Source organism: Syngnathus leptorhynchus, chromosome 6 (genome assembly GCF_054491065.1).
Source record: "Syngnathus leptorhynchus isolate UIUO chromosome 6, UIUO_Slep, whole genome shotgun sequence".
Lineage (NCBI taxonomy): Eukaryota > Metazoa > Chordata > Actinopteri > Syngnathiformes > Syngnathidae > Syngnathus > Syngnathus leptorhynchus.
The window spans coordinates 7159554-7178535 of NC_141200.1; the positions used below are offsets into that span (position 1 = coordinate 7159554).

Here is an 18982-nt window from a genome sequence, read left to right on the forward strand (position 1 = left end):
ATTCACAATTAAAGCCAAAATATGACATATAAAAAATGAATGCATGGTAATAGTTGTCTCAGTTTAACTTTTTTATGCACTTCCAATCATTTACAGTGGTACCATTTTTATGTTAAGTTAAATGAACTTAATAAGTTTGTAACCCGTCTAAGAATAAATTAATGCTACACTAAAGTGCTTCCTGACTTGCTTATAATTTTTAGATGAATAAAATGACTCATTTGTTCAAAACCTGGACAGGACAGCAAAAATAATTACTCTGTTCTGTTTTTTTTTTGGCATTACCTGACTTGAATCATTTACAAAATTGTTTTGAAATGAGGTGTGTCATGACTCGGATCTGATTTGGCACAATCAACATTCCGAGACTGCCAACCCAACACATAAAAGGAATGGTTGTTGGTGTCCGAGGCATCGAGCATCACAACTGCAAAAGTGACTTTAGATATCATCTCACAGCTGCAAAGGTAACTTTAGATCTTATCTTTCAAACTCACTTTCACATGCATTTTCAGCATATATTGGATTTTTTGTTTTACATGCTGATGTAAATGTATGGCTGCTATTTATTGTTAGTATTTTTCTTTCATTGCACAGATGACATTTGCCCTTCGCTCATCGTTCCTCCTCTGTGCCATCACTGGACTCTTGACTGGAGCCGTAAGTCAAAAGCCGACTTAAATACGTAAATTTGCTTTTGACAAACTGGTGTCTTCATTTGTGTCAATGTCCTGCAATCGAATTATTATCAACGTGCTATTCTTCTTCACAGTGGTCATCAGAAAAGATGACAGTCAAAGGTTGGTAGACATCACTCAATTACTTTTTCGAATGAACAGTTTCTTAGTTTGGCCATTCGTCGTTTTCTTTCTGTCGCAGATAATGGCTGTCCCAAACACTGGACTCGATTGGACTGTAACTGTTACATCTACCAAAGTGAGGAGAGGAACTTTGCAGATGGAGAGGTATGGAAGAAAATACTTGTGATGTAGTTGCCGAGTCAAAATCTGTGTGATGGTCTGAATCAACTTTGTACTCTCTCTTTCCATCAGAGCGTCTGCAACATTCTGGGTGGCAATCTTGTTTCCATCCACAGTGACCTGGAAAATGCATTTGTTTTGGAGTTGGCTAGACAGGGCGGCAATACCATGGAATTCTGGATTGGACTACATGACAATATTATGGTAAAATATGGTCCAGCACTATATGATAGAAATCCTCTCCCTTGTGTTCAATCCAAGTATTTTTGACACCAGTTAAAGGGATAATACGTATATTGATTTGAGAACTTCCTGAGATGTGCTCTCCTCTCACAATGTACTCAACTAGCTGGAAAATAACATTTAGTGATCGATCCCCTGGGAGGGCTTGAGTTCAACTTTATAAAACTACCAATTTCTCTTTCAGGATAACTTGTGATTTTTTTTCCCCAATAGTCCAGTCATCAACCTTGCCCACCACAATTTAATTTAGTGTGACATCAAACATCAGTTTCTTGATGGTACTCTGCTTCAAATCAAGACGGATCATGACCAACAAACAGCAGATGCAAATCTAAGCAGTTGTTATCTTCACGTGTCTGATTCAAATGTATTTTGTCTTCCAGGAGGGAGACTACATCTGGACTGATGGCTCAATTAACGATTTCACGGACTTTGATGGGAATCCTGCGTCTGCAGATGGTAACTGTGTAGAGTACAACGAAAACAGTAAGTAAAATCCGTCATTAAACTTATTGAAAAAAAAAGTTTTATACTAAAACATATCTCCCTTACAGCTGAATTTTGGCAAACTGACGAATGCATAGAAGCAAACGCATATGTTTGCATCAGAGATGTGCTCCACTAATCCCTCCTTACCATCTTGTCTTCAGTTAAAATTAAGTTGGCTAATAATTGGCAAGTCTTTGTTGCTTCTTGAGAGTGCTTAATCATAATTAAATAAGATATTGGAATGTCAATGAGCATCTTTCTGGTAAATAAAGGGATCTTCCTGCATCAAAACGTTTCCTGTCTTTTTATTCACTTCTTCATCCTGCCACTGGTTTGTGTGTTCATCTTGTGGTGTACATGCACTGATGGACAGAAACCTAATTTATTACCATGAATCTTGATGACAAACAGTCACATGCACAGTCACACCTAGACAATTTAGTGTTCTGGAGTCACCGGACAAAACCTCCACGGGCAAAGAGGATGACATGCAAACATTTTTAAAAACAAAACAACAAATTTAAAGACAGCAATAAAAGCTGACTAAAATGACTAGAAGGGTGCACCGTGCAAGAAGAGATATTTTTAAAATGCTTTAAAAGCACTTAAATACTAAATAATTCAAAGAGCAGCAGATTCGCTAACACCTTTTACTCTAGTGCAGTAGTCACACTAAATACTGCTAAAAAAAAAAGATTATCTGCTTTAACGAGCTGAAACAGCGGTGAGCAGAAGAACACCTGTCATCTACATGTTACTTTTACGTGCCTACATTTTAACTGTGCAATATGTCTTTTTTAACAAAATAATGGGGGTGTGCAATTACATGTCACTTGGTTGTGTATGTTCTTTTGTGTGGTTTTTAGTTTGAAAAGACTTTTAGCTTGTATTTTTATTTTATTTTAGCAGATGCACTGATCGGTTGGCACTTTTAAATTTCGTTGTACATGTGACAATGATAATAAAGATCTATTCTATTCTATTCTATTCTATTCTATTCTGATGCTGATTACCAAGCACTATCCAAATTTCAATACTCGTAATTCATGCACTCGAAGGCATCTTGCTAACAAACTCAGTAAGTCTGTAAGTTTAACTTCTACTAATTATATTCAAAATAGTAACATGTTTATGAAATTGATTTGGGATATTTCATTTATGTGTGGTGCCTCACCTGTGATAGCAGACTGGTATTGCCTCCACAAAGATTTGCGCTCACAGCTTTTAGTCACACTTGACATTAAAACACTTCCAACCCAAACCGTTTCTCAGACTCACATATGTGAACAGTACAATTGTGCGTCCAATTTATTGAATATGAATACGAAGAGTTAGGTTGGTTATGTTATATTTAACAATTGTCTGGATTGTCATGATGTTTGCCATTGCACAAATCTTGGAGGCAAACATATGGGTTCTCGGTTGTACAGTCTTCATCCTGCCAAAGTCCCTCTGTAAGAAATAAATCTTGAAGTAAGACAGAATAATAGTTTCACCAAACTTTAATCACAGATTTTACTTACCATCGTTTATTTCTACACAATCACCAGTGTCATCAGGTTCCATATTAGCGGAATCAAAGTTCCGGAAATCATCAAATGAGCCATCAGTCCATATAAAGTCATCATCCTGAGAGACAGAGTCATCATTTGTACGAGTCACGTGTAAATAGATAACAAGTGCTTGAATTTGCATCTGGTGTTTTGAGACGTCATGGAGAGATTTTTTTGGGGCTGACTCGCCCGGGGCTATTACCGCACGCTCGAGCGCTTTGGTATTTGGTATTGAGTATACTTGTATGCTGCAATTTATGATATGATTGAATAAATAATAAATAAAAATAACACAAATTCATGTTGAACCTCTATTGATACCAGCTGTGGCATGAACCACATGATAACATGCCAACATAAACACAAACAGGGTGTGTCCCATAGTATGTCCCATAGTATGTATACATGCTTTTGCAGTTGAGAACTAATTATCCAGGTTTTTTTTCCCTTACAGGTTAAGCCCAGCAAAATTGATGAAGACAGCCCAAGGTGCATCGAAAAAATGGAGAATGTACCCTTGAACACCCAACTCTTCACCTGTTTCCTTTGAACTACTGACAAGATTGAGTCTCGAGGACACACTCAATTTGTAAATGACAAAATGCTTGGGCCTATAAAAGTGACAGGGATTAAATCTAATATTTTCCTCGGTCAACGTTTCACCTCAATTGCATCATGGAGTCCAATCCAGGCTTTCGTCGCACTATCATCGACAATCAGTTGACGAACGACGGTATTTTCCGCATCGTTGCGGATAGACGCAAGATTAGCATCTAAAGCAAGGCAAGCAGTCTGTATGGTAAAAGAGCAACATGTTGATTTAACTCCTTCAGGACTGTCAGGCGTGCAAAGGGTTTCCAACAAATTTTCATAAGATTTTATCTCAACTTTTGTGCAAAAGTCTCCCATACCTCTGCATCTGCAAAACTTGCAGTGGTGCTTTGGTAGAGGAAACAATAACAGTCCACCTGGGTCCAGTCTGCGCTAGGACAGTTAATGTCTGAAACACAATTGTTGTTTTAGGAAGAAATTAAGACATGTCAATAAGATCTGGCGTCAACATTGACGTAGCTAAAAATGGGTTGATTTAAAAAAGGATCAAGTCACAGCTACCAACTTTTCCAATAGTGTAGAGGTGAAGGCCACTGCACGGAAAGAAATCACAGAAAGAAAACCACATTGCAGAACACTGACATAAATCAAAGCACCTATGTGTCATAGTAACCAATGTTCATTTCAATAAAATTGTGCGATTTTTACTTACGACTCCAGTCAATAGTCCATTGATGCCACAAAGGAGGAACAACAAGTGAACACCAAATGCCATCTGCAGTAATAGAAAAATACAACACATTTCCAACAACAAATATCTAATACACATAAATCCGTATATCTATCTGATCCTGTGAAAAAAACAAATGTTCGTGTTGAAAAGGTATTAGTAGTCATAGAAAAATACTTTCTAACAATTTCTAACATTTAATATCTGCTTACATCTAGCTGACCCTGTGAAAAAAATGGAGCTAATGTTGAAAAAGTCACATGAAACAACACCGAAAGTAGAAGGGGAAGTTGGCTGACTATACCTTTACAGTTGAGATGCTGGAATCCTGAACGAAAGAAGACCAGCAGCCTTTATATACCTTGACTTGACAGTCTGGAATGTGTAGACTAGGTCAGTGTCATATCAGAAGAGTTCCCACCACAGGAATCTTTCATTCAGATATGTAACCAAACACAAAAGCCTGTTTTACTGCGTTTCTGTTTTTGCAGGCTTGGAACTGACAACATGGGAGAAAGGCTTTTTTTTTTTTTTTTTTTTTTTTTTTTAAGTGAAGTTACATTAACGACAGGTGTCTGTGACACAGTTCCATGTCTGGCTGGTAAGAAGTTGAAAATGTACAAATCTTGTCCGTTTTTTTTGGTCCAAAGTTAATTCATAAGCTATAGGAGAGAGTGGGAACATTGTGTGTTTGCCTGTACGGCTAATGGAGCTGTAACAAGACTTGAGATTTTAGTTGACGACATTTTCCATATGTTTTGCTTTGCTGTCAAAAATAGCGCTGAACAAGGCATGTCTGACAAACTCAAGCACACAAATTATCCAAAAGAAGGCAATTGAACCGGATCAGTGACATACCAAGCACGCACTGTGACCTCTAACATTCCAGCAATTTATGACATTGTAAAAGTTCTTGAGCGTTTTCTCATACAGTGGAGCCTCGGTTTTCGAACGTCCTGGTTCTCGAACAAATTGGTATTCGAATAAAAGAATCGAGATTTTTTTTGCTTCGGATGTCGGACGAAATTCGGTTGTCGAACCTCGCGCGATGAGCCGAGAGGACCCGCATGCCAACTGACTCTGTTCGTAATTACATTCTCTTTACTTCGAGGATTGCATCAACTTTAATCGTGCCTCCAAAGGAAGCAAGTGGGAACAGTAAAGCCATCTTAAAACACAAAGACGCTCCTAAAGCAATGCTACAGTGAGCGCCCCGCCGGCGCGCTGCGGGCGGTTGCGCGATCGGACCAAATTAAGCTCCCTGCGCACTGAGGTCCACTTAAATTTTGGAAAGTACATTACAACTTTAAAAATATTTTTTTTCAATTTTAGCGACCGCTCTCTGTCACAATAGTGCGACAAGCGCGGTGCAGTTGCGCGGTCGGCCGGCGGCGCGTTACGGTTGCGCGTTCGGCGGTGCGCTGCAGTTGCGCGATCGGACAAAATTAAGCTCCCTGCACACTGAGGTCCACTTACATTTTGGAAAGTACATCAGGACTTTATATATATAATTCTAAATTTCGGTGACTGCTCTGTCACAATAATGCAACCAGCTCGGTGCAGTTGCGCGGTTGGCGACGCGCTACGGTTGCGCTACCTTGTGGAGCTGGTTTTCATTATCTATAGTGAATATAATCTACAAATGGTGTCGCATATTTGAGTATGTTGCAATATAAATACATTTTGGAAATGCAAGGCAAGGCAAGTTTAGATAAAACCCACAAGTGATAAACATAGAGTTTAAAAAACACCAGATCTGGAGTTTTTAATTTTTAATTTTTTAATTGCTTTGCATGTTGATTTAAGAACGATTCTTTCAGTTTTTCTCGCAAATGTAGACACAAGACCGTTTTTTAAAATATTGTATGTTTTTTAAGGTGTTTCAACCTCTTGAACCATCTACTCCCTTTAAATTTGGTCTTCTTCTTCAAAGGTCTCTGCCAGCCACTTACACACAAGTCAATTATTGAACCCCAGACTTCTGGGGTAAAAAGATCAAACTACCCTTAATCACTCGGGGAGGTGGGGCTGCTTCATCCCTTAACCGCCCCCAAAGAAAACGGGTAGTAGCAGGGAGATTCAGCATAAATTGTATTGGGTTAAACGTTTCAAATGAAAATACAGTAGAACCCCGGAACTTAGCGAGTTCTTAGTTCTGCCACACATTCACAACAGATGGTTGTCTTTTTCAAAATGAAAAAAGTTATTTCTGGGCCTAACCAATGGAAGAGACAAATTTGTTTGTTAATAACGACTGAGCATTGTGGAAAGAATAGAGGAAAAAGCATGATGGTAAAGCCCTAAATAATAATTTTAAAAAAAAAAAACCCGCATTTGGTATTTGCTTCATTGATTATTGATCATAGCTATGGACAGTCTGGATAGCTAGGATCTCCGCCATGGCACACATCCATGATGCAAACATATGGGTTGGTGTCAGTGCAGGCATCATCTTGCCAAAGTCCATCTGTAAGGAATAAATGTTTAAGTACATTGTATTAACCCAATTTAATCACAGATTTAACTCACCATCTGCCTGAATCGCTACACATTGAGTGCCGCCATTCGGCTCCGAACTGTCAAAGTTGGTGAAGTCCACAATTGATCCATCAGTCCAGAAAAAGTCATTATCCTGGAAGAAAAAGTCACAATTGAATAGGTCCATGAAAGCATATATAAGCAATAAGCATTATTTGAATATAAATCTACTGTTTTGCCATAATCTTGATCGTATTTCACCATCATTTAAATCATAATACAGTGATTTTTTCAGTGATTCTCTTAAATAGAATTCATTCTGAAATTAAACTCGATGGGATGTATTAAAAAAGTTGAACGTTACGTAAACCACCAGGTGGAGGTAGAAGCGTTTTAGTGTTTTGTCCTTTTATAGCTCCACACCTTGCTGGTGACAAGATCGTGTCAGAAGTAGACATTCATTTCTTTTGAGTCAAAAATACTTTGGCTAAACACAAGTGGCAGGATTCAATCACAATGTTTGTACTGGTCAAGATTTTACCTCAATTGTATCATGGAGCCCAATCCAGCCAAGTGTCTCTCCATTATCATCAATCAGTTGTTTTACGATTTTATTTTCCAGGTCATTGTGAATGGACGCCAGATTTCCACCCATCGATATGCAGTCATCCTAATGGAAAAAGAGAATGCCAAGTTGATTTCACTCATTCAGATCCATCAGTCAGCAGTCAAATGGATCACTGATAGTAAACAATTGTATTTATACTTTGTGGTAAAAGTCTTTCGTACCTCCGCGTCTACAAAGTTAATTGGGGTGCCTTGGAATATGTAACAATGACAGTCCAACTGAGTCCAACCCGTAGGACATTTAATATCTGCAACACAATTGTTTTAGCGAGAAAATGAGACATGTCAACAAAATTAGAGGTCAATCTTGACAAAATTCAGAAATGATTCATTTGAAAAGGTTCATTGAGTCACAGCTACCAACTTTTCCAGTGAATAGGATATGACCACTGTGAAGAAGAAAAGCACATTTTGTAAAATCAGACTGCGTTGACATTGGCATCCAACATATGTTTATATTGAAGTCAGCGAGTGAGATGATTTTTTTTTTTTTTTAACTTACAACTCCAGACAACAGTCCACTCATCCCACAAAGGAGAAACAACGAGCAAAGAGCAAATGCCATCTGTTCAATAATAGAAATATACCGAACATCATTAACATGTACACGTGAAACAAAAGTGCAGCCAATGTGGAAAGGTTTCCATAAAATACAGTTTGAAAAGTAGGATGTGAAAGTTACCTTTGCAGTCAAGCGACAGTTTAATAATGAAGACGATGATGACCATCGCTTTTATATGTTCGGTTGGCAGTCTCGGAATGTTGAGTGTGTCAGATTGTGGCAAAGTCACATGATACATCATACCAGTTCCCAGAACAAGGAAATACATTAGGCTTTTAACCATATCAGAAAAAAACAATTAACCTTATTGTTTGACAAACAGGTTTTGACCAAAATGCGTGACTAAGAAGACAACTTGGCAACAAAAGAAATATTATAGCTTCTTTGCCGCGTTTGATAGTGTGTGAACTTGAATGTTATGCCAACCTGGTTGCAAATTTAAACCCAAAACACTCCAAAACAACTCATCTAGATAAAATAGACTATGTGCCACAAAGCAGCTTTGACCTACATTTTCATACATGAAAGATGTGCATGAACATGAAAATTCTTCAATATTTACAAAAATAACAGGGAAAATGTTTTTTTCTGACTAAAACAAGACTAAAATGTTGGCAGTTTTTGTAGACAAAAACAATCATGTTTTCTTAGACTGGAGTAAAGACTAGAATTCTCAATTTATAGTCGACTAAAACTTGACTCAATGAAAACGCGGATGAGAATGACTAAATGGGATGAAAACTAGCGAATCACCTGTCAAGGTAAGGAGGAAATAGGTTTCTTTCCAGCTTCCCAATTCTGCCAATGATTGTGCAGGTTGCCGCTGACAGACAGAAAAATAACTTAAATATCATCAGCAGGTACATTTTGGAGAATCTGCCAGGAAAGTGTTAATGCAGGAGCGGCAATGAAGAACAGCGGGGGAGTTTTGTAAGATGGAATTTAGAGATTGCGTCTTTGGACGCTGCTATGGTCTGACTGCTACAGCACGGTGCAATTAGCTGACGTGCATAATAATGCTCAAAAATAATCTCTGGATGTTTGACTTGTTGTTTGTCTTGGACCGCTCCATCTGCACTAGTTATCACAGCTGCGCCGACCTAAGACTGTGCAAAACTGAGACAAGATTATTATTGTTTTTTTTTTTTTTCATAAAAGTGCTTTTTAAAAGTAAAACAGATTTTTGTTTTAATTCTGTCTCCTGTATGGTTGTTGGCTGTACACCAGGTGGTTTTCTTGGCAACAAGGCTGAAGAAACGCTGCCGCTATTGTGTAAAGCGAAGTCATTCATTTGATCTCATCCAATTGTTTGCTGTTCACTTTTTAAAGGCAGTGATTTATTTGTGTGTGATACTTTGTTCCTCATTCTTGAGTAATTACACTTGGTGTGCCACTTTGCTATCAGGTTTATATCCATGATGTCCTACCAGCAACAATGAACTAATTATATGTTGACGCTCGGGAACATTCTCACCAATTTGACTGTCGGTGCTGTCTCTCTGTCTAGTTTGAATGTTTGCTGCACCTGTGGCCTCTGAAAAACTTTATGTCAGTGTGACATTAAGATCACTCAGAGCCTGGGATTTAAATTTTCTGAGATCAAAACCACACACATACATAATGTTTGCAGTTCACTGGCTCATGATTGTACTTAGAGATGGTGCGAATGAATGAGCCAATGTTGTACATCTAATAACAAAATATTTCAGTGATTTGCAAATTAATAAACATTTGTGATGGTAGGTCAAGGTTGGTATTTTCACAAGCGCATGAGATCTTCAGATTATTCCCATCATTTGAGGCTTCAAGGAGCCAAATGGTGAGCCATGAAGTAGTTTGCACAGCACAAGAATATGTTGACAATAAGGCACACTAAGTGATCGCCTTACTCACTATTTTTTATTCATTCCTACTTATCACTTTTTGATATAATCATTTTTTGCAATCCTGATTTTACCACAGCATTAGTGCTAGAGCATTGCAAGTTATACGTACATACGTACACATTCCAAATTACAAAAATATTTGTTCATTAGTCTCCACATTGAGTTACAGATAACTGAGTTTAGTCCATTAGCTGTTTTGCAAACAAGTTCTTTGGGTTTTTTTTTTTCCTGATGTGTCATGTGACTTTGAAACGATTTGACACATTCAACATTCCAAGACTGCTGATATAAAAGGTGTCGTTGTCCACAGCACTAAGGCATTCGCACAACTGCAAAGGTAACTTAACACAACTTTACATCGCACTTTTCAAATTCAATATCATGTCAAGTCTTGGCATTTAGTCCAATTTTATGTTTCATGTAATGAGTGTAACATCGCTAATATTTATTGTTCGAAACATGTTTGTGTTTTTCAATTATTGCACAGATGGCATTTGCTGTTCGCTTGTTGTTCCTCCTTTGTGTGATCAATGGACTGTTGAGTGGAGGCGTAAGTCAACATCTTACCCGCTTCCATAACTATAAATCATAAATATTAAACTTATATTTACGATGCTGTGTACCTGTTTTGGTGTTTGATTTTAACAATATGTTTTTGTTCATTGCAGCATTCATTCTTTTTCAATTTTTGGAAAGGTTGGTAGGTATATTCAAAAGATTAAATGAACTACTGATTAGTTTTGTTGACATCCACACCAGATTTAACTGACCTATCTTATTTTGTTTTCACTTTCCTCAAGAAAAAATTGTCATTAATAACTGTCCTAAAGGGTGGACTCAGTTCAACTGTGAGTGCTACATTTTCCAAGCGGAAGAGAGGGAATTTCTTGATGCAGAGGTATGGAAGAAAATAGTTGTGATATAGTTCCCAACCAGTTGACTGCTATTTCAATCAGTGATCCATCGATCTGTTAACCAAAGTGAAAATGTCTTGCTAACTTACTAGAGGATCTGAACAAGTGAAATCAATTGTTCACTTTCTTTCTCCATCAGAGTGTCTGCGTAGTTCTCGGTGGGAATCTGGTCTCCATTGAAAATGCCCTGGAAAATATATTTGTTCAAGGACTTATACCAGAAGGGGTTACATCAGCCTGGATTGGATACAATGACCAAGATGCGGTAAAACATTGCCAAAACATTAAATTTCTGATTGAATCCTGTCACTTGTTATCAAATTGATACAATTATTTGATTTGAAATTTGATGAGTTGATTGGTGGATTTGAATCCATTTGGATTTACAGTAATAAATACTGTCATGCTCCAAAATTTTACTCAATATTTATTCATATCTTTTGAGTATGGCTAGTTTTGTGTACAGTCACTGAAATTGATTGTGTGTCCTTAACTCTAAAAAGTATATCTCAATTAAATGTGACTTTGTCTTCCAGGATGGTGATTATGTATGGACTGATGGAACAGATCCTCCTGTTTTTTTAAACTTTGATCCACCACCACCACCACCACTCAATAGTGGTGAATGTACCACAATTGAGCAGGATGGTAAGTAAAATCAATGAATATACACAGTTTGCTCATAATTACACATATGTATACACATCCAGGTTTTTTCTATTCTTACAGATGGTGTTTGGATGACTACATCGTGCAAAAACTCGGAAGCATATGTTTGCAAGAGACCAGTTGGCCATTAACCCTAATCGCTTGTCTTCTCATCCTATTTTCTGTCACAATTAAGTTTCCTTGCCTCAAGGAGATGAAACTCTTCTGATGTCTTTGTGTTTCTGGGGTGACTATCAAATGTGATTTTTTTTTTTCTTTTTTATCAATGCTCAATCATTATCATATCAACAAAAAAAAAATTGAAATCTCAAAGTGCTTGTCTGTAATAAATTAAAGAATCTTTCAAAATCAAAATGCAACAAAAGCGTTCATTTCTTTTAAAAACACATTATTCATTTCAAGAATATACAAGAAAAGTACCGGAAACGTTAGAATAACACACACACACACACACACACACACACACACACACACACACACACACACACACACACACACACACACACACACACACACACACACAGGGGGAGTGAAAGCAGCGTCATGTGATTTGTTTCACTTTGCGTTTGTGTGCAGGTGTTCATTGACCAAAGCACACATTTGCCATTAAGGCTACCATGGAGGAATGTTCTTGTGTGTGTCTAACTAAACGTGACTTTTACGTGAACTGATTTATCAAGAATGGGCCTCAATGGTACGCTTACTGCATATCAGGTAGGGCTTTTCGTATATCATTTTTTAGGCATATAAAAATGTAGAACCAGACATGGGAAACCAGCATGAAATGTCTATTTTTGTTTTGCAGATTGATGTTCTCTCAACAGTGTATTTGGTCTCATTAGTTCCCAGGTGATTCACTTCTGCATCATTTTGCTTTCAGATTTTATGATTATAAAAAAATCATATCCACTTTATAATATAGATCTAATTTGCTCAAATTACTATATGTGATCAATAAATGGTATTGTGAGAGTGGATTAGTATGATAATAACCATCAAACCTGCTTTACATTACGTGTAATTACATATATGAATTGGGCTGGACTGATCCTTAAGGGAGAAAGTGAGACATGGATTTGGAATACGTGTCATGGTAATATAAATGGCAATAAAACACAATCGATGAGCTTCAGATGGATTGGAATGGGTGACATCCAAAGGTGGCTGACAATTTTTTAAATACGTATGTATTGGATATCTGCCAATATGAGCCATCTTGAACACCAAGATGGAAGCAGGAATTAGGAAGCAAATTCAACATTTAAAAGCTAATGATGATAGTGACTGAATTAAAATGTATATTATTTCAGATGAAGGTAAAGAAACAAAGATAATAAGGGAATAATGATAATAATAAATAAGGTCAATAAATGTTTTAAAGCAGGCAGTTCATTAACATTTATAGATGCAGTATTTTGTGATGTCTCGGCCTAGTCTGTGGATGTAATTTTTTTTTTGTGTTCCATCAGCAGGATATCTTTCCCTTCTTAAAATAATGGCCTCAGTCTCATTTGATCCGCCCAAATTATTTATTTATTTATTGATTTATTTGTAAACATCTTCTAATGATGCCACCTGCTATAATCGGCTGCTATAATCGGCGACATCTTTTGTTTAATGACTCAATTCTACCCCTGACATAATATTTATACGTATTATAATCAGTTGTTCATTTCATCAAAATGTATTGGATGTTATGTCATATACTTCAACTTTGGCACGCCTATTGTATGATAAGACCAATCAAAAATGTCAGTAAAACTAAATGGCAAGTCAAATATAGTCATTTAAGCCAACTCTATTTCCAGCCCAACAGCAGCTATAACACAATAAAGACTGAACTTAGAACACACAATAAACTGGGGATCAAGATGAAGTTAATGTATTGATTTGCTTTAGCTGCATTGAATCTTTCATATGAAATAGAATAAAAGCACTTTTGGAGCCACAAGTGCAGGACAATGATGTGTGTGTGTTTGCGTGTTTGTGTCTTAATGTCATCTGCAGTGTGATTGGTAGCTGTTCTGTGCTGGTGGTTTCCATGGTCAGATGGAGGCATCTGAAAGAACAGGTTTGGTATACTAGATAGATAGATACTTAGATAGATAGATACGTAGATAGATACGTAGACAGATAAGTAGATAGATACGTAGACAGATACGTAGACAGATACGTAGACAGACAGACAGACAGATTGATCGAATTAAAGCATGACGTTTGTGTGTTCAGGTGCACCTTTTAGTCCAGCTGTCCCTGGCAGACCTTGCAGCTGCTCTGATCCTGATGTTCACCAGTGCCATCAACAAAGTCGGTGCCAACAACAGTGTAACCATTTGCCTATACAGCCTGCCTCTGTCACTGGTGAGAAACAACCGCCTTTTCTACCTGAAAGCATATTTCCCTCTCCAAGTGCGGCCATCTTGATCAATATTAAAATATAGGAATGGCTATTATTCCAAATAATTCTGCAACACAATTTGTAGAAATTTCTTGGTGGTCGAGGGTAATGTTGAGAGGATCGTGGAGGCTTTGAATTCTATAGATTAGCAAAGTTATGGTGGAATGACTGCGTCTAGTCAGGCTCTTTCAATATACAAGTATGAAAAATATGTGTGTGTGTGCAGTGTGTGTGTGTGTTCTTGTGTGCGTGCGTGCGTGCGTGTGGGCTACTTACAGTATAGGAGTGAAAACATCTTTTTGTCTTTAAAGCAGAAGTGGGACTTGTTGTTTTATAGCTTGCAACTTTCCCCTACCACTGGAAAGTATCATTTATATTTAGAACAGTATTGTAGGGTAATTTAAAAAATACTAACAATTAAAAAATTGTTAGTATTAATTGTTAGCCCAATTTGTTACATTGGGCAATGGTATTTTGTTGGAAAAATAAATAAAAGGTAAACATGACAACCAGGTATAGCTTATGCAATACATAATATAGTTAAAAGGTTTCTTCTGCCTTGAACATTCCTGGCCTTTTACTAACAGCATGAAGTTGAATGCAAAGAGACAAATTGTCATCGAACACGTGTGTTGTAAATCTGAGGGACACTCATTAAAAAGATGGCATCATTTTCATGAGAACATGTACTTGGACTTCATGTCTTACATAACAACATAAACAGACAGTGAGCAATCATTAACCAAAGAGGCACTGTTAGAAAAATCACACTGATGTTGAACGGTGTGGCAGATGTGCTGAGTTGCTAAACACTAACCATGTGCAGTTTTCCCTTGACACATGAGTTTCTCACCTTGCGTGATTTTCTAAGTTACAAGCTCGTAGTGAAATGAGTAATGATCACAGATTGGAGTACAAGACGAATATAAGATGTACACAATTGGGCTCTCACAGTTTCAAATGATCTTAGTGTCATAAATTGTGACTCACGGAAGTTAGGGTTACATTTTATGGTATTTTTTTCCGATGGATTTGTTGGTTCTGACAACGGATTGAGTTGCATTCAGATATGCCTCATAAGAAAAAAAATGTATATTTACGATCAAGGAAATGTACATATAGTGCTTCTCCTAGGTGAATTTCTTCTGGCACTTTTGCTGTGGAGACAAAAAAGAATGAAATGATAAATAACAACAATACAATACTCGAGTAATGAATGGTTTACGGGTCAGTACCGACACGTGATCCAATGATTGAGGGATGAAGCCTGTTAGAGATGTTCTGACTAACTTATTTTGCAAGAACCACACGAGAGACAGTATGCCCTTTAAGCACTTGCAAGTGGAGAGCCAGTCCGTTACTGTAGGTACAGCAATGTTCGAACAGACTCTGACTTTGGATTCATGCAAGAGAGTATTTATTGAGAGAAGAAGGGTGGGGGTGAGAGTGGCCAAGGTGGGGGTGAACCCCTGGCCTCTCAGGGGGTCACAGCAGGGGGTGTTTTACGATGTTGAGTAAACAGAACACCTCTGATTGCTTCCTCTGCAGTTGGTCAATCAGTTCAAAGGATCTTAGCACTTTGTTAAAACAGGACAAGCTATGTTAATTATTACAGATTACATTCCATCATAGGCAAAGGATCAAACTAATCTATCAACCCTAACACAGCCTCTGTTGATGTCGACGGTACCAGCATGTATTTGTACTACGTATTACTCCAAGATACACCTAGGCTATGTTTTAAAATGGGCTATAGTTGTACAGCGAGCGCTATTCTATCATTGGTACTCAAGGTGCTTCACACTGCTTCCTCATTCACCTGCTGATGGCAGACATACCATCAGGAGCCACTAGGGGTTCACAAAGGATAAGGATTGAAAGCCCAACCTCTGGGTTAGAAGAGGAGCCAAGCGAAGTCAAGCCGCCCCTATATCAAAGTTTTCTTTTTCCTTTTGTCCCAGACATTTTACCTGATCTCATTCCTGCTGGTAGCAGTGTACGCATGGAAGTCCAAAAACTCCATCAAAGGTTGGCGAGCGACGGCCACCGAGGATGAGGTGAAGCAGGTGTGCTATCAACACGTACATTTATTGGCTGTATTTCTAAATAGGGCTGTTTAAATAATGCACATTCACCTCACAGAGTGGCTTCAGAAGTAGACTGTTATCTTTACCAGTGTACATGTTTGTTTGGTGAGTGTCTCTTTTGAATCTCTTTACAACGAGAAGAGGGTAAACGATGTGGATAATGTCATTTAACTCTTCATTAGGTTGATCCCCGGTGCCGTTTACTTGGCGTACGTGCTAACACCTTTCATCAGAGCCACTCCTTTGATTCCTGACCCCCGAAGCACCAGCATCCAGGACAATGCTAAATACTGCACCAGGTCATCATCAAACTTGGAATTCTACACAGGCATGATAATGTTTTCTCACCTCTTTTGTTGTCTTGTTTTTATCCTCAGTTGTATTTTGTTCATGCACATCTGGATAGATTCCTGCTCAGATGTTGTGAGTATCAAAACTGTTTTTAGTCACCATTTCCTTACATCAACATTTGGATGATGAATCGAAACTTCACAAGATCTGAACAAGACCAAATGTTGCCATGTCTGTCAGTAGTAGACTACAAGAGTACCAGGAGCAAATCCCCGAAAATGTCACGCCCGTGCCAGAGCACGCTCGGCCGGCAACTTCCCTCAGCCACACCCCTTCATCGTCGTAATGTCTGTCACCTGCTTCCTCATGTTACCTTATGTATTTAAGCCCTGCCCGTGTGTTTCTCCCATCTGTGTTGGTGCCTAGTCTTCCTGTCTTGCTTGTCCAGTCCCCCCCCCCGTTCTTGTGTGGAGGCTCACGGTCAGATTCTGTTTCGTGTCCGAGTGGATTTCTGTTGGCCTGTCTGCTGGCCGTGAGTCTCCATCCTACCTGTGTGTGTTTGCCCACTTCCCTTCTCTTCAATAAACCCTGGTCCAAGCTGCATTTGTTCGCCCTGCTCCACTCATTTCGTGACAGAAAAGACACCAGATATCATCCGTAAGCTTCAATTGGCCATTTTCAGGGGCCCCTTAAAGTGAAACTTGTCAGAGACATCTTGTTCTTGACAATTAAACCCCAGAAACCGCTTTTTAATTCGCATCAAATTTGGTAAAAATGTTTGTGTACATTCACAAAAAAAGAAGCAATTCCCAAAAGGTTATAAAGTCTGCCATTATGTGTAGAAATTATCAGATCACTACGGCCTTTTCCAGGAGCTTGGATATAGGAATTGTCCGATTTTTATTTTTTTCAAATCCTTCACCGAAACTTTTTCTTCTTCCAAGGAGATAATCCATGATACATTTATGCGAGTCTTTGTCTTCCTGGTGGTGATCCCTGTGATGCTGTCATGCTCTGTAGGTTGCCACCATTAATAAAAGTGCTTTCAGGTTATGAAAACATTTTTTTTTTTGACACTGTGATTCTGTTTTGACCAATGAAAGGTTATTTACCATAAGGTGGGAAAGTGGCATGAAGAGCACCAACAGGCAGCCCTTTTCCCAGTGGAAGGCGACGGACTCTCCGGCAAAAGATTGAAAAGTGTCTTCACCACAGCCAGGAACATGGTCATGGTCATCTTGTTCTGTTGGGCACCAGGTATACAATACTCACACATGCACACAGGCTGAGTCTTTTATAAGTGCCTTGAAAGTGACAAAGTAACTTCAAACTTGAAAAATATGATCACAAATGAAATGAACTCTAAAATGTCAAACTAATCCTTAAATAATGATGTAAGTGATCAGAGGGACCAGAAATAAGCTGATAAAAATGCTTTGAAAAAAAAAAAAAACCATACAATTGTATAATTAGTTCTTAAAGTGAAATTTACAAATACTCCAGTAAAACAAAAACAATCAAATGAAAATACTTTGATCAAAACATGCAACCTTTTTTATATTTGGCTTTATTGTGGATCGGTTCTTTGTGTGAGGAACATGTTCTGAGCTGAATTATCTCCTTGGAATGAAAAAGCTTCTAATGAAAACACTTCATCATATGTTTCCAGCCCTCCTTGTCATATTGTTGTCAACGTTGGTGCTGTGGGCAGATGTTGAACAGCATAGCCTGTTTGTCGCCTACACAATACAGGTGTCATTCATAAATGAGAAACATGCACTGTTCTTAAAAGGGAAGAGTGAGTTTATGCCAGGCTTTGCTTCATTTCAGGCCGCCAGTGTGTCCTTACAAGGCTTCCTCAACAGTTTGGTGTACGCGTGGGGACGCTCCAACTTTACCCAGGCCGTCATAGGGGAGACCACACCCCTGGTGGCGTACAAACGCATGGCCTTCTTTGACGAGTCGCTAAGTTGTGACACCGGGCATGATAATAAAACATTCTTCAGATAAAATACAACTCTGGCTGGATGCAATGAAGAACAGGTGGAGGATGAACAAAGGCTGATGCAATGTTGTTGCATTGAATCAAAATCGTATTTATACTTGTGCTTACTTAAATGAAATAAAAAGGTTACAGTGGTATCTCCCTGACTGACGTTGAAACCAGCCCCGACTTTTTGTTTTTGTTTTGTGAGACAAAATCCAAGGTGTGAGAGCTCTTCAAAAACCGGTTCCCGATAATTCGACTGCCATGAATCGTTTTGTTTGCCTGCCTTACAACAAATTAATAATTGAAACAATTCATTTTTAATGAGGGCGGCTCGGTGGCGCTCTGGTTAGCACGTCCGCCTCACAGTTTACAAGCTTTACGATTGTCTCACTATAGGTGAAAGATACTATGGATATTAGAACTGCTACCTCAGTAGAAACATTTAAGACACGTTTCAAGACATATTTCTATGATATGGCCTTTAATTAACCTGTAGTGGCCGATTGGGCTGGATTTTGTTTTTGCTCCATCTC

The 18982-nt window shown here is 38.3% G+C and overlaps 5 protein-coding genes across 13 annotated transcripts; 3 read left to right on the forward strand and 2 right to left on the reverse strand.

Moving 5' to 3' along the window:
* The first annotated feature begins 358 nt into the window (after positions 1-358).
* On the forward strand, positions 359-2003 carry LOC147055696 (galactose-specific lectin nattectin-like). Its single transcript, XM_085914103.1, has 7 exons — positions 359-467; positions 598-660; positions 773-800; positions 880-965; positions 1053-1184; positions 1607-1709; positions 1778-2003. Exons 1-7 carry the CDS (start codon positions 393-395, stop codon positions 1846-1848), a joined length of 558 nt encoding a protein of 185 aa, XP_085770229.1. The 5' UTR covers positions 359-392; the 3' UTR covers positions 1849-2003.
* A 983-nt stretch (positions 2004-2986) lies between these two features.
* On the reverse strand, positions 2987-6162 carry LOC147055697 (ladderlectin-like). Of its 2 annotated transcripts, XM_085914102.1 has the most exons (7): positions 4852-6162; positions 4530-4592; positions 4383-4410; positions 4177-4265; positions 3929-4057; positions 3236-3341; positions 2987-3164 (listed from the first exon to the last, which is right to left on the reverse strand). In XM_085914102.1, the coding sequence occupies exons 2-7, from the start codon at positions 4590-4592 to the stop codon at positions 3064-3066; spliced, it is 516 nt and encodes a 171-aa protein (XP_085770228.1). In that variant the 5' UTR covers positions 4852-6162; the 3' UTR covers positions 2987-3063. The 2 variants fall into 2 exon arrangements, with proteins under 2 accessions (XP_085770228.1, XP_085770227.1); XM_085914101.1 differs by having other exon boundaries at positions 4530-6162.
* Positions 6163-6309: 147 nt separating this feature from the next.
* LOC147055698 (ladderlectin-like) lies at positions 6310-8397 on the reverse strand. Its single transcript, XM_085914107.1, has 7 exons — positions 8335-8397; positions 8155-8217; positions 8017-8041; positions 7815-7900; positions 7567-7695; positions 7077-7179; positions 6310-7014 (listed from the first exon to the last, which is right to left on the reverse strand). The coding sequence occupies exons 2-7, from the start codon at positions 8215-8217 to the stop codon at positions 6914-6916; spliced, it is 507 nt and encodes a 168-aa protein (XP_085770233.1). The 5' UTR covers positions 8335-8397; the 3' UTR covers positions 6310-6913.
* A 2001-nt stretch (positions 8398-10398) lies between these two features.
* Positions 10399-12037, forward strand: LOC147055699 (low affinity immunoglobulin epsilon Fc receptor-like). The gene is made up of 7 exons (XM_085914108.1): positions 10399-10437; positions 10588-10650; positions 10769-10796; positions 10901-10998; positions 11154-11279; positions 11551-11662; positions 11744-12037. The coding sequence occupies exons 2-7, from the start codon at positions 10588-10590 to the stop codon at positions 11812-11814; spliced, it is 498 nt and encodes a 165-aa protein (XP_085770234.1). The 5' UTR covers positions 10399-10437; the 3' UTR covers positions 11815-12037.
* A 208-nt stretch (positions 12038-12245) lies between these two features.
* On the forward strand, positions 12246-18612 carry LOC147055700 (transmembrane protein 116). 8 transcript variants are annotated; one of them, XM_085914094.1, is made up of 12 exons: positions 12246-12397; positions 12489-12532; positions 13691-13754; positions 13913-14044; positions 16043-16147; positions 16224-16273; positions 16351-16467; positions 16546-16591; positions 17404-17475; positions 17563-17716; positions 18129-18211; positions 18290-18612. In XM_085914094.1, exons 1-12 carry the CDS (start codon positions 12365-12367, stop codon positions 18467-18469), a joined length of 1080 nt encoding a protein of 359 aa, XP_085770220.1. In that variant the 5' UTR covers positions 12246-12364; the 3' UTR covers positions 18470-18612. The 8 variants fall into 8 exon arrangements, with proteins under 8 accessions (XP_085770220.1, XP_085770222.1, XP_085770225.1 ...); XM_085914096.1 differs by having other exon boundaries at positions 16043-16138; XM_085914099.1 differs by lacking the exon at positions 13691-13754 and having other exon boundaries at positions 12295-12397.
* Positions 18613-18982: the final 370 nt, after the last annotated feature.